The sequence below is a fragment of the Myxocyprinus asiaticus genome, chromosome 37 (assembly GCF_019703515.2).
Source record: "Myxocyprinus asiaticus isolate MX2 ecotype Aquarium Trade chromosome 37, UBuf_Myxa_2, whole genome shotgun sequence".
Lineage (NCBI taxonomy): Eukaryota > Metazoa > Chordata > Actinopteri > Cypriniformes > Catostomidae > Myxocyprinus > Myxocyprinus asiaticus.
Window position 1 is genome coordinate 16,390,964 of NC_059380.1, and position 13,919 is coordinate 16,404,882.

The window sequence follows — 13,919 nt, forward strand, 5'->3', positions numbered from 1 at the left end:
TGCATAAAGAAAATGAGACCAATTTTTAGGATCAATTAAGGATCTTTGCATCATGACAAACACATTTTCCTCAATTCAGTTTTCATTACCATAATACGTCCAGATATTTTACTTTCAAGAGTTTTTTTATTAATGTAATTCCTAGTCTCAGTGGTGATTCTCAGATTCCTATTAATATAATACAGTATTTTCTTTTTACTGCATTACCAATTACCAATACCTTGACTTTGTTGTCCTTCAGCCATTTTGCCACAACTTTGGAGGCATGCTTGGGGTCACTGTCCATTTGGAAGACCCATTTGCGACCAAGCTTTAACTTCATGGCTGATGTCTTGAGATATTGCTTCAATATATCCACATAATTTTCCTCCCTCATGATGCCATCTATTTTGTGAAGTGCACCAGTCCCTCCTGCAGCAAAGCATCCCCACTACATGATGCTGCCACCCCTATGCTTCACGGTTGGGATGGTGTTCTTCAGCTTGCAAACCTCACCCTTTTTCCTCCAAACATAACAATGGTTATTATGGCCAAAAAGTTCAAATTTTGTATCATCAGACCAGAGGAAATTCTCAAAAATTAAGATCTTTGTTCCCATGTGCACTTGCAAACTGTAGTCTGGATTTCTATGGCGGTTTTTGAACATTGGCTTCTTCCTTGCCGAGTAGCCTTTCAGGTTATGTTGATATAGGACTCGTTTTACTGTGGATATAGATACTAGTCTACCTGTTTCCTCCAGCATCTTCATAAGGTCCTTTGCAGTTGTTCTGGGATTGATTTGCACTTTTCGCACCAAACTACATTAATTTCTAGGAGACAAAATGCGTCTCCTTCCTAAATGGTGTGATGGCTGCGTGGTGCCATGGTGTTTATTCTTGCATACTATTGTTTGTACAGATGAATGTGGTACCTTCTGGCATTTAGAAATGATGAACCAGATGAACCAGACTTGTGGAGGTCCACGATTTGTTTTCCGAGGTCTTGGCTGATTTCTTTTTATTTTCCCATGATGTCAAGCAAAGAGGCACTGAGTTTGAAGATAGGCCTTAAAATACATCCACAGGTATACCTCGAATTGACTCCAATTAGCCTATCAGAATCTAAATAAGGCTTGACATAATTTCTGGAACTTTCCAAGCTGCTTAAAGGCACAGTTAACTTAGTGTATGTAAATTCTGACCCACTGGAATTGTGATATAGTCAATTAAAAGTGAAACAATCTGTCTGTAAACAACAGTTGGAAAAATTACTCATGTCATGCACAAAGTAGATGTCCTAAACGACTTGCCAAAACTATAGTTTGCTAATATGAAATCTGTGGAGTGGTTAAAAAATTAGTTTTAATGACTTCAACCTAAGTGTATGTAAACTTCTGACTTCAACTGTGTGTGTGTGTGTGTGCGCGCGTGTATATATATACACACACACACACACTACACACACACACACACACAGGTTTGGGGAATAACGAAACAAGTAACAGGAATACATATTTAAAATACAAAATATAAGTAACTGTATTCCACTACAGTTACAATTTAAATCATTGGTATTTAGAATATAGTTATATTCAAAAAGTATTTTGATTACTGAAGAGATTACTTTGCATTTTATTGTCATTTGTTTCATTTAATATTTAGTCCTTTCAGATGGAAAACTTTATACATATAAATGATGCGATCCAACGTGCATTTGAACAGTGGTGAAACACTTTCTTATGATGTGTTACATTCATACGAGCAGACAGAGAAGTTTGAAGTACAAGAAATAGAAATAAACTTTGTGTAAATTGTCAGCTTTACGCTAAGCTAAAATGCTATTTCTAGCCATTTTACATGCACGTTACCAGGCATGATCATATTTTTTTTTTATCAAGAAAATTCAAGTTGGATCATAATTGTTTTTTTTTTAGTAAACCTTTGATATTAGGGCAAAAATCTTATTCTTGATAATAATTTTTGTATTGTTTTCCTGTAAAAATACCTAAAAATCCTTAAAACAAGATCAATTTGATGTATCTTGTTTTAGAAACAACACTGCATAAGATATTTAGGTTTTTCAGAGAATGTATTTTTAACGTGTATTTTGTCTTACTGTACTGGCAGAGTTTTTATAGTCAAAACAAGTGAAATACATTACAAATTACATTTTACAGCATGTATTCTGTAATCTGTAGTGGAATACAGTTCAAAAGTAACCCTCCCAACTCTGTATAATCTATATGTATGTATGTATGTATGTATGTATGTGTGTGTGTGTGTGTATATATATATACACACACACACACACACACACACACACACACACTTGTGCTCAAAAGTTTGCATACCCTGGCAGAAATTGTGAAATTTTGGCATTGATTTTTAAAATAAGACTGATCATGCAAAAAATCTTTTATTTAAGGATAGTGATCATATGAAACCATTTATTATCACATAGTTGTTTCGCTCCTTTTTAAATCATAATGATAACAGAAATCAGCCAAATGGCCCTGATCAAAAGTTTACATACCCTTGAATGTTTGGCCTTGTTACAGACACACAAGGTGACACACACAGTTTAAAATTGCAATTAGTGTCCGTGTATAAATAGTCCATGAGTTTGTTAGCTCTAACGTGGATGCACTGAGCAGGCTATATACTGAGCCATGGGGAGCAGAAAAGAACTGTCAAAAGACCTGTGTAACAGGGTAATGGAACTTTATAAAGATGGAAAAGGATATAAAAAGATATCCAAAGCCTTGAAAATGCCAGTCAGTACTGTTCAATCACTTATTAAGAAGTGGAAAATTCAGGGATCTCTTGATACCAAGCCACGGTCAGGTAGATCAAGAAAGATTTCAACCACAACTGCCAGAAGAATTGTTCGGGATACAAAGAAAAACCCACAGGTAACCTCAGGAGAAATACAGGCTGCTCTGGAAAAAGATGGTGTGGTTGTTTCAAGGAGCACAATACGACGATAACAAAAATGAGCTGCATGGTCAAGTTGCCAGAAAGAAGCCTTTACTGTGCCAATGCCACAAATGACAACACCTTGATACGCCTCACAGCTTCAGGCACACTGTAATTTGGAGAGACGAGACCAAAATAGAGCTTTATGGTCACAACCATAAGCGCTATGTTTGGAGAGGGATCAACAAGGCCTATAGTGAAAAGAATACCATCCCCACTGTGAAGCATGGTGGTGGCTCACTGATGTTTTGGGGGGGGTGTGAGCTCTAAAGGCACGGGGAATCTTGTGAAAATTGATGGCAAGATGAAGGCAGCATGTTATCAGAAAATACTGGCAGACAATTTGCATTCTTCTGCACAAAAGCTGCGCATGGGACGCTCTTGGACTTTCCAGCACGACAATGACCCTAAGCACAAGGCCAAGTTCACCCTCCAGTGGTTACAGCAGAAAAAGGTGAACGTTCTGGAGCGGCCATCACAGTCTCCTGACCTTAATATCATCGAGCCACTCTGGGGAGATCTCAAACGTGCGGTTCATGCAAGACGACCAAAGACTTTGCATGACCTGGAGGCATTTTGCCGAGACGAATGGGCAGCTATACCACCTGCAAGAATTTGGGGCCTCATAGACAGCTATTACAAAAGACTGCACGCTGTCATTGATGCTAAAGGGGGCAATACACAGTATTAAGAACTAAGGGTATGCAGACTTTTGAACAGGGGTCATTTAATTTTTTTCTATGTTGCCATGTTTTGTTTTATGATTCTGTCATTCTGTTATAACCTACAGTTGAATATGAATCCCATAAGAAATAAAAGAAATGTGTTTTGCCTGCTCACTCATGTTTTCTTTAAAAATGGTACATATATTGCCAGTTCTCCAAGGGTATGCAAACTTTTGAGCACAACTGTGTGTATGTATGTATATATATATATATATATATACACACACACACACAGTATTTATTTATTTTTTCAACTTCATAGGTAGGTACAGTTTGTATTTGTATACAAAACTCATTTTGAGAATTTCACAATAAGCCTTAAAATCAAAATGTTTTTATATAAAATCTGCGCACAAACTTTTAAATGGTAGTATAATTTATTATATCTTTCATTGATTTGAGAGCAAAACATAACCATGGCATGTTTATGACAGGTTTTTATGAGATTTAGCCATGTACAAAAAAGCAAGTCTAGCCGAGAGTCATTTTAATATGTGACATTGCACTTTGTTCAAATAAATCAACTTAATTGTATATTCAAATGCTTCATTTGTTCACAGAAAAGTTGGCTCTTTGTCTGAGAAAATAAATCAAGTCTAATTTTTCATACAGTGCCATTTTTTGAGGATCTGATAGAGCTTTTGCATTATTAAGTCTAATAAGCACTTTGCTTGGCTGTAATATTTCCATAAATTTGTGATTTGGAAAGATGAAGCTTTACCTCCAAACAGTCATTGAAGAGGAAGAGTGTGACGTGTTCCCCCATGTCACAGGGTTTGTCTCCAAGAGCGATGGTTTCCACCCTGTGGACCAGACTCCGATGTGACGACAACAAATTGGCCTACAAGTGCGCGCACACACACACACACACACACACACACACACACACACACACACACACACATCAGTTTCCACCCGAACACTATTTAAACAAGCCAAAGTAGAATTTAGTTTGTTTAGTCTCAGTCACCATTTACTTTCACTGTATGAAAAAGATGCACTGAAAATGAATGGTGACTGAGACTAACATTCTAACACCTAAGAATATCTCCTTGTGTACCACAGAAGAAAGAAGCTCATATGGGATTAGAACAACATGAAAGGGAGTAAATGACGACAGAACTTTCATTTTTGATTGAGCTATGCCTTTAATGATAAGTGACTTGTCCAGGGCAGGTGAGTGAAATCATGTTCAAACAGAGCCTCCAATAACCCATGTGATCTTGTATTCTAGCCTGGACAGTTACCCAGAGTCAGACTGATATATTGTAATAGATGACCACAGAGTGCTGATTCTGGATCAAAATCCATTCTGTTCATGCTGGTTCAGTTCCCATGAGCTACAAAAGCCAAACTGATCCAGGAAACGCCCATCTGGGGTTGATCACATTGGTTTGGCAGCCCCATTTCTGGATGCAGCTGTTCTGTGCTGAGCCTGACAGGAGACTACTGACTCATTTTGATCCATTTAGTGCTACACTGAGTGAGAGGAGGTTTCGGAAAGCACGGCTACCTCTCCCACTACAGAGAGAATAGGAATAGCAGCCATACTGTATATATTTAAGACTGACGGCATAGTACACCCTTTGAGTTTACAATTTACTGTTATTTGGTGCAATATATTTTTGTAGTATTTTATCTTTTTTTTAAGGCTACTTATAATGTTAGTCAAGGTTTTTTGCATCAAAAGAGTCATAATTTAGTTTCATATGATCATTTGAAATTATTTGAGTTGTGGTCGACCGATATGTCGCTGAGGCCGATAAATCAGCCAATATTCTGACTTTTTTCATTATCGGCATTGGCTGATAAATTTTCCCGTTTGGCGGATTTCTTCCTTTAGGGCGCTGAAAATCACCTGCTTGAATGTGAAGCGACTGAGACATGTAAATGACCAGTCAGTTAGTTTTGTTATGTGCCATCGTGTTACTACAATAATAGACCGGTGTGCAACACAGTGTCATTTAAACGGTCCGCATATCAGCAGACGCGTTTAATGTTAAGATCGTAATGTTAAAGTGCTCGCCTGTTTTATTCTCCCCATCTCTCCTCAACAGTTCCCTGTTACTTTTAACTGTATTGTCTAATGATAAAAAGGCAAATATCAATAAAACTAATATCATATACCATCTGCGCATATCTTATTTTAACAGATGTAATAAACCAACCTCACACAACTTCAGCAGATCCAGCATCCTGTGGAATGCTCATAAATCTTCCTCTGAAGCACATATTCTAACAGTCTCTCCTCAACAGTTCCCTGCAACTTTTCTAATGATAAAAGGCAAATATCAATAAAACGTGTTTTACGTGTATTATTGCAGATCTCTCATTTAAACAGATGTCATTCACGAACCTCACGAAAATCCAGCGCTTTCTTCCTGTCGAGTGCTCGTCTAATATCTTCCTCTGAAGCACTTATTCAATCAGCCAGAATCAAAAACTTCAGGATCAGGATCCGGATCCGGATCCATAGTTCCTCTCATTCACAAATCATGATGGTCACTCTGTAACAATCCAAGCAAGCGATCCAGGCCGTTTAAATTGTCAAGCACGTGAGTGCAACTTCAAGGCTGCATCCGAAACCAGGAAAATTCTGCCTCCGGAGGCTGTATACAGAGGTACGATGAAAATAATGTGCTTTTCAGCTGTTCAGAGACCAGTTTCCTTAAGAGTTCCATTCATTCAAAACAGCTGTCAGTTAAGCCATTAACTGATTAGGCTGCAAGGTAGTAAGTCAGCTGCCTATGTTTCGGATGCAGCCCAAGGTAAAAGCGCTTCACATGTGCTGTAGGTAAATGTCTTATTCACTATGCACAGTATGTACAATTGGTTTGATTCAGTATTTTTGAGTAAATGCGATTGCTAATCTGGACATGACATCCATGGTTGCTGGACTACTGTCTGTACTGTTATTTCCTCCTTCCTAATATATTAACAATTTCTTCATATGCAAATAAATTACTAAAATTTGATGACTAAACAGAAATCAGAAGAAACTGCTATCTACCATTTAAAATACAATATTATATTTTAGTTTTGTGTGGAAATGAGTAAATATAGTGCTAAATAAGAGTTTATTATTATTTTTTAGCAGTTTTATGATTTTTTATTTACTATATTAAATTGTGTGACATATCGGCATTGTATCAGCCACCCTGTTCTCTGGATATTGGCATCGGCCATTAAAAACTCCATATCGGTCCACCACTATTTGATAGCTGCGACGGAGGGGAAGATTTCCAGTGAGTAACAATTTTTGGATGAAATATTCCTTAAAAGTAAGAGATGCGAGTGTAAAATGAAAGACATTTCCAGACACAAATTACTCACAGGGCAGCCATCTACTTCATAAACGACATCAAAGATCTGCTTCTGTCCCTCTGTTTTCCTCTTATCCTCATTTATGTGGCTGTGAAAATTTAAAAAAAAAGTTAGAGCTAAAGTAATTTCTGCTGGACGTCCAGACTAAAAAGACTAGGAATTATTTTCTATGAATCTAGAATTTCATTGGTAAATCTCAGGACTCACGTCATCACTTCCTTGAGAGACTCAATGGCCTTTTCTAGTGTCACTTTATCAGCGTTGTCATCTGATGTATGTTTCTTTATATCTAGAAAGAAAATAGTAGAGGCAGTGGTAGCTCAGCGGTTAAGGCTCTGCGTTACTGATCAGAAGGTCGGGGGTTCAAGCCCCAGCACCACCAAGATGCCACTGTTGGGCCCTTGAGCAAGGCCCTTGACCCTATCTGCTCCAGGGGCGCCATATCATGGCTGACCCTGCACTCTGACCCCAGCTTAGCTGGGATATGTGGGAAAAAATAAAAAAAAAATTTCACTGTATATGTGCAAATGTATATGTGTGATAAGTAAAAAAAAAAAAAAAAAAAAAAAAAAAAAAAAATCAAACTCCATCCTTAATCCTATGCTCCTGTGTCAGTGATCTCACAAAAGTTTCATCATGCACACATCAAAAAAGATCAAGTTGAGAACATTTACATTTTATGTTACTGAAAAGACAGTTTTGGAAAGAAAGACAAGCTGTCAAATAATTCAGTGTGAGCAGAAGTCATAACAGCACAAAGACATGACATTTGATCAACGTGCTCTTAAATGAATACATATAATGTAAATGAGCCTGTGCGTTAGACCTAGCTACACTTTTAGGACACAATTGGTCAAAATCCAACACTTTTCTTCTTATGGTTTGGGTTATTTATGTAAAATTAGCTTCATTTGTAAACAATAGAAGTCTATAGAAAGTTTCCACATCGCTAGGTAAATGTGTGTTTGTGTGTTACCATTCAGTAGGAGAGCAACACTCGGCAGTCTCTGCACAGGACGAATCAAAAGCTCCACAAGGGTCTGTCGGCCACACTCAGGTTTAGCCTGATTAATCTGGTTACAATGATATAAAAGTGAAGGTGCTGATAAATTACTAACACAAAACACCTTTATTGCAAACATCTATACAAACCCACCCACAATACAGCATAGTGATTGACCAATAAGGGCTACATATGATATGTAAGAGAGTGGCTAAAATAACACATTTATTTATTCAATTAAGGATTGGAATCGTAAGGAATTTAACAGTTACGGTTCTGTAACGATTCCATTAACAACTCTTTTAGTACCTGATTAATAACTGGACCTAGCTATGTACTTAATGAATTGTTCCGCCAAAAATGATCATTCTCTCATCATTTCCTCACCCTTGTACTGTCTCAAATTCATATGACTTTCTTCTGTGGAACACAAATGAAGATATTTTCAAGGATATATAATGTGTTTTTGTCCATACAAGTCATTGTAACTCCTTATTCAGTAAGAGTCTTGACATCTACAGTTCCCTTAGTGCGATAATGAGAGAAGCTCGATTACACTTCCTTGAGCTTAAATAAGTGGATAAGGACTAACAATTTTGTGTTTCTCTCATCCAAAACCAACCGTATATCTTTAGAAGACGTGGATTAAACCACTCAAGTCATATGGATTACTTTTATGCTGTCTTTATGTACTTTTTGGAGTTTTGGACCCCATTGCATGAATTTAAAAATATCATATATGCTTGAAAATAACTTTGTTTGTGTTCCACAGATGAAAGAAAGTCATAAGAGTTTGAGACGGCATAATGGTTTGTAAATGTGACTCAAAAGCTCAACTTCTATTAATTGCTCAATAAGGCAAATAAATGAATATCGGCCAATAAATCGGTATCTCGCTAATAAAGAAACCTTCATACACACTTCGAAGATGCCACAGTACCTTCAGGAATGCATGAAACCTCGGCTTCTGTCTCTCACATCTCACTATGGTCTCTTTACTCATCTCAAAGAAGTTGACAAATGGTGGGTACGCCTTCACCAGCTCTTTAGACTGAGACAGAGGGAGAGACATCAAGATCACAAAAGCTGCCATCCAGTGTCTTACTGTGTCAAGAATGCCAGAGGAGTTTGACTTTAAAGCCTCATCAGACTCACATATTTCAAAATAATGTCTCCAACACTCCTCTCATCAGACCAGTTCATCACCAACTGCTCGAGATCCGCCTGTCAAAGGACATTCATCAGCTAACACATTCCATTCAGCCATTGTTCACGCTTAGCGGTTTTGAGAGCTTATTGCCCACCTTTATTCTAGTGTGCACTTCATAGATGTCTGGAATGCTGCCAAAGATGGTCTTGATCTCTTCCTGAGCAAGGATCGGGCCACCCACCTGGTCCTCTTTCTCCAGCGGGTATTTGAAGAGCTGAAAGACCAGGAAAACAAAGGAAACTAGCTCACTGAGCCAGGATGGAGACCATATTTAAAGACAATCACTAATGAAGTGGGACTTGACAATAGAGGTATGCATTCCCGTGGGGTTACTCCACCGGACAATCAGATTTGTTGCCTCAGGGGATTAAATCTCTGATTTGTAGTGAGGTAGTCCTCCTAAGGCCAAAATAACATTTTGTTTTCTGTTTCCTAATGCCATAGTTTTTCATAGTAGTAAAGAGCTTTTTTAAAAATCAGTTTTAGGTGGAGTAAAAAGTTGTTCCAATGTGGTTGAAAAGATGTAGCAAAATCTTTGTGCTTTACACCAAAAACTTGTGTGGACGTGGCTTAAAAATTGTTGGCAGGAATGGGCTGTGCAATGTAAATGTTTTGTACCGAAATGTCGATATTTTAGCCCTTTGGCGGTACGATATTTATTTAAAATTATGCATTTTCTCAGAAAAATTTTTATTTTAACCATCAGTTCAAACAAACAGTCATTGTTGCCAAGTAGATTCTAAATGTTGCATGTAAGAATTAAATAATTAAAATCTAGTTAAAAAACAATCATGCCATGTTTTCCAGTTATTCACGAAATGCACACAATGGAGGAGATTAAATAATTTTCCTTTTACTATTTTTATAGTGATTATTTATTTTTGTAATTTAACAATATATAGTAAGAAACAGCAACATTTACCTATAAATATTAAAACATGTTATGTAACAAAATACCACGCAAAGACTTCTATGAATGTTTTTGAGTTACTATGTGAAAAAAATCATTGATTCTGAGTTTTGAATCGGTTCATGGAAATAAGCTCAAACTGCATCTTTGCTAATGAAGTTTAAAAAGGAAACACTATTAAAACATCAGTCTTAACATTTCCATAGTCATGAGACAAGGAGGGGATGTGTTTTTTTTTTTTCATAATTTTTGTCTTTAACGAAAATGTCCTTTAAATGAAGTCAATATTTCTTCATGAATTAATGATTAATTTTAGTCACTTTTACTATGAATAAAATAGCATATCATTTGATTGGACGATAATGTCAAAAACATGTATAAAACTGTAATAGACCAAACTTAACCCAAATATTCAAACATTTTCAAACATTTAAAAGTAATTAAGTAAATTAACATTTACTTAAACGCATTAAACTTGTTAAAGATTAGGTTACGTGTAGTGTGTTAAGGAAACAGCGCATTTACAATGCAAGTTACGCATTCTCACTGGCATGCAACTTAGTACACGTTTACCTGTTCATTCACTTCATTGTCTTTGCTGATATATAGTACACTCAGTGACCACTTTATTAGGTACACTTGTCCACCTACTTATTCATGCAATTATTTAATCAGCCAATCATGTGGCAGCAGTGCAATGCATAAAGTCATGCAGATATGGGTCAGGAGCTTCAGTTCATGTTCACATCAACCATCAGAATGGGAAATAAATGTGATCTCAGTGATTTCGACCATGGCATGATTTTTGGTGTCAGACGGGCTGGTTTGAGTATTTCTGTAACTGCTGATCTCCTGGGATTTGCACGCACAACAGGCTATAAAGTTTACTCAGTGGTGCCAAAAACAAAATGGTGCCAAAAACATCCAGAGAGTGGCAGTTCTGCTGACGGAAACGCCTTGTTGATAAGAGAGGTCAACGGAGAATGACCAGAGTGGTTCAAGCTAACAGAAAGGCTACGGTGACTCAGATAACCTCTCTGTACAATTGTAGTGAGCAGAATAGCATCTCAGAATGCACAACATGTTGAATCTTGAGGTGGACTGGCTACAACAGCAGAAGACAATGTCAGGCTGCAAGTTGTAATATTACATTTATGTTGTGGATATAGTGGATTAATCTCATATACAGTATATAGGATAAGTATGAGTGATATCATTAACAGAGGTTCAGATTACCAGTATTCTGCTTTTTCAGCACACGTAGCTCAAAATGGGAAATCCCCAACTATGAGTAGATTTATTTATACAAATATTTGTTTATAAGTTTCAGGGTTTTTTTCCCTTCTTAAAAGCATTGTTAGTGCATTGTTAATATCTATAACAATATCTACATATAATATAGATATAATATCTATATAATAATATCATTGTTAATATTGACAATCTGTGACAATGCCAATCCTTATGTTGCTTTATATCGCCAACAAAATCATATTCAAAATATTCTATATATTGCCCAGCCCTATCTGAAAATTTTCAGTATCCTGTAGTATTGGAAAGTCTGACATTTCCACAAATCAGTTTCTTTCAATCTGTTTGTTTTTAATGAACTGTCTCCTAATTTGCTTATGACATTACTGATGAGAATAAACAGGTTTAAAAATGTGTGATTGCATCCCGTTTTAAATTGGCTGGGATCTGATTGTGCGAATTTGGCATAAGGTGTGGCATTTACTATCTATGCAAACACAAAGTTGTTTGTGTGAATGAGCTCCTCAAATAGATGTGTAAAGCAGAGCTCAAAGTCCATGGCATTGGTGTCCAAATCTAATTCATTCCCCACCCCACTGGTTTGAAGCACTGGTTCAGTCTGATAAGGCCACAGCCAGATACTGTGACTTGCCACTTCCTGTGAGTGTTTGTGAGAGAGCACGCAAGAAACACAGGCTGAACACAAACCTGCAGGACCGTGGCCAGGATATCAACGTAGTTGCTTTCGGTTTGGTAGAGCTCCTTGGAGACCTGCCATCGTGCTGACTGCTTGGGCAAGGCGGGAGTTGAGCTTTTGGGGGGTTTGACATTCTCTGAAACACATCAGAAGACACGCTGGGGTGAGCCACTAGAAATCACAGACTGTTTGAGCCTCTTCTGATATATTCCATCCTTTTTTCCTCCAGTGTTACATCGTTCTCTGATTTGATCTGTTGTTGTTCTTTAAATAAAAGAGTCACACACGAAATTCTGTGTAAAGATTTGTAAGGTTTTAGGCCCAGGGGAATATTGGAAGCTTTTAAGGATTACTAAACCAGTAAAAAAAGGACCATAAAAGTACATAAAAAAAAAAACATTGAAGTTTTGAGAATTCTAAGCATTCTGAAGCCACGGAAGCTTTGCATGAGGAAAAGAGTAAGACCGAAATATAAGTTAATCGCTGAAAATCTTCTTCTCCAACATAGGCCTCAAGTCTAAATTTAAATATGGTGCATCGATGTGTCATGCCAGGTGAACTTTAAAATATTAAGTAAATTCTACATTCAAACATGTAAACATTATTGATCTAGATTATAAGTAAATATTATTTATGTTTCTTTGTTATCTTTACAATGTGTCATTGTTTATCAATTCTAAAGTAGAAAACCTTGTCATATTTATTTGCTAATTTGAATAAATTTTACTGGTAAATAAAACTGGTACATTTTACTCAACTTTTCAAAGCTGGGGTTCCCAGCATGCATCAGCTTGAATAATTAATGAGCTTGCATGGTTTACTGTTTGCAAGTTAATTTATACAATTTGTATTGTTAATCTTGTTGTAACAAGTAACTTCTTGTTTTGTGCAGTCTGAAGTTCATTTTCTACTCAAAATTACCCATTCATGATAAAAAATATATATATATATATATATATATATATATATATATATATATATATATATATATATATATATATATATATATATATATATATATATATCTGCCGATTGTCAAGGTCATCGTGTTTTGTGTGCACCATGTGTGCGCTCTATATCTTGTTTCTATCACCAGTAATGCAAGATGATGTTGTCTCATAGACTACAGTGCATCCAGAAAGTATTCACAGCGCTTCACTTTTTCCACATTTTATGTTACAGCCTTATTCCAAAATGGATTAAATTAATTATTTTCCTCAAAATTCTACAAACAATACCCCATAATGACAACGTGAAAGAAGTTTGTTTGAAATCTTTGCAAATTTATTACAAATAAAAAAAAGAAAAAATAAAAAAAATAAATCACATGTACATAAGTATTCACAGCCTTTGCCATGACACTCAAAATTGAGCTCAGGTGCATCCTGTTTCCACTGATCATCCTTGAGATGTTTCTACAACTTGATTGGAGTCCACCTGTGGTAAATTCAGTTGATTGGACATGATCTGGAAAGGCACACACCTGTCTATATAAGGTCCCACAGTTAACAGTGCATGTCAGAGCACAAACCAAGCCATGAAGTCCAAGGAATTGTCTGTAGACCTCCGAGACAGGATTGTATGGAGGCACAGATCTGGGGAAGGGTACAGAAAAATTTCTGCAGCATTGAAGGTCCCAATGAGCAAAGTGGCCTTCATCATCCTTAAATGGAAGAAGTTTGGAACCACCAGGACTCTTCCTAGAGCTGGCCGCCCGGCCAAACTGAGCAATCAGGGGAGAAGGGCCTTAGTCAGGGAGGTGACCAAGAACCCGATGGTCACTCTGACAGAGCTCCAGCATTTCTCTGTGGAGAGAGGAGAACCTTCCAGAAGAACAACCATCTC

At 36.9% G+C, this 13,919-nt stretch overlaps 1 protein-coding gene across 7 annotated transcripts in view; it reads right to left on the reverse strand.

Annotated features, from left to right (window-relative positions):
- Nucleotides 1–13,919, reverse strand: part of LOC127428059 (protein ECT2-like) — a 44,754-nt gene that overhangs the window by 8,102 nt on the left and 22,733 nt on the right. For all 7 annotated transcript variants that reach the window (XM_051676099.1, XM_051676101.1, XM_051676103.1 and 4 more), the window contains 8 exons: nucleotides 12,086–12,210; nucleotides 9,311–9,430; nucleotides 9,162–9,230; nucleotides 8,947–9,057; nucleotides 7,980–8,076; nucleotides 7,211–7,292; nucleotides 7,013–7,091; nucleotides 4,401–4,520 (listed from right to left, as the gene is read on the reverse strand). In XM_051676099.1, the coding sequence (XP_051532059.1) occupies nucleotides 4,401–4,520; nucleotides 7,013–7,091; nucleotides 7,211–7,292; nucleotides 7,980–8,076; nucleotides 8,947–9,057; nucleotides 9,162–9,230; nucleotides 9,311–9,430; nucleotides 12,086–12,210 (803 nt within the window). The remainder of the gene's footprint in view (nucleotides 1–4,400; nucleotides 4,521–7,012; nucleotides 7,092–7,210; nucleotides 7,293–7,979; nucleotides 8,077–8,946; nucleotides 9,058–9,161; nucleotides 9,231–9,310; nucleotides 9,431–12,085; nucleotides 12,211–13,919) is intronic.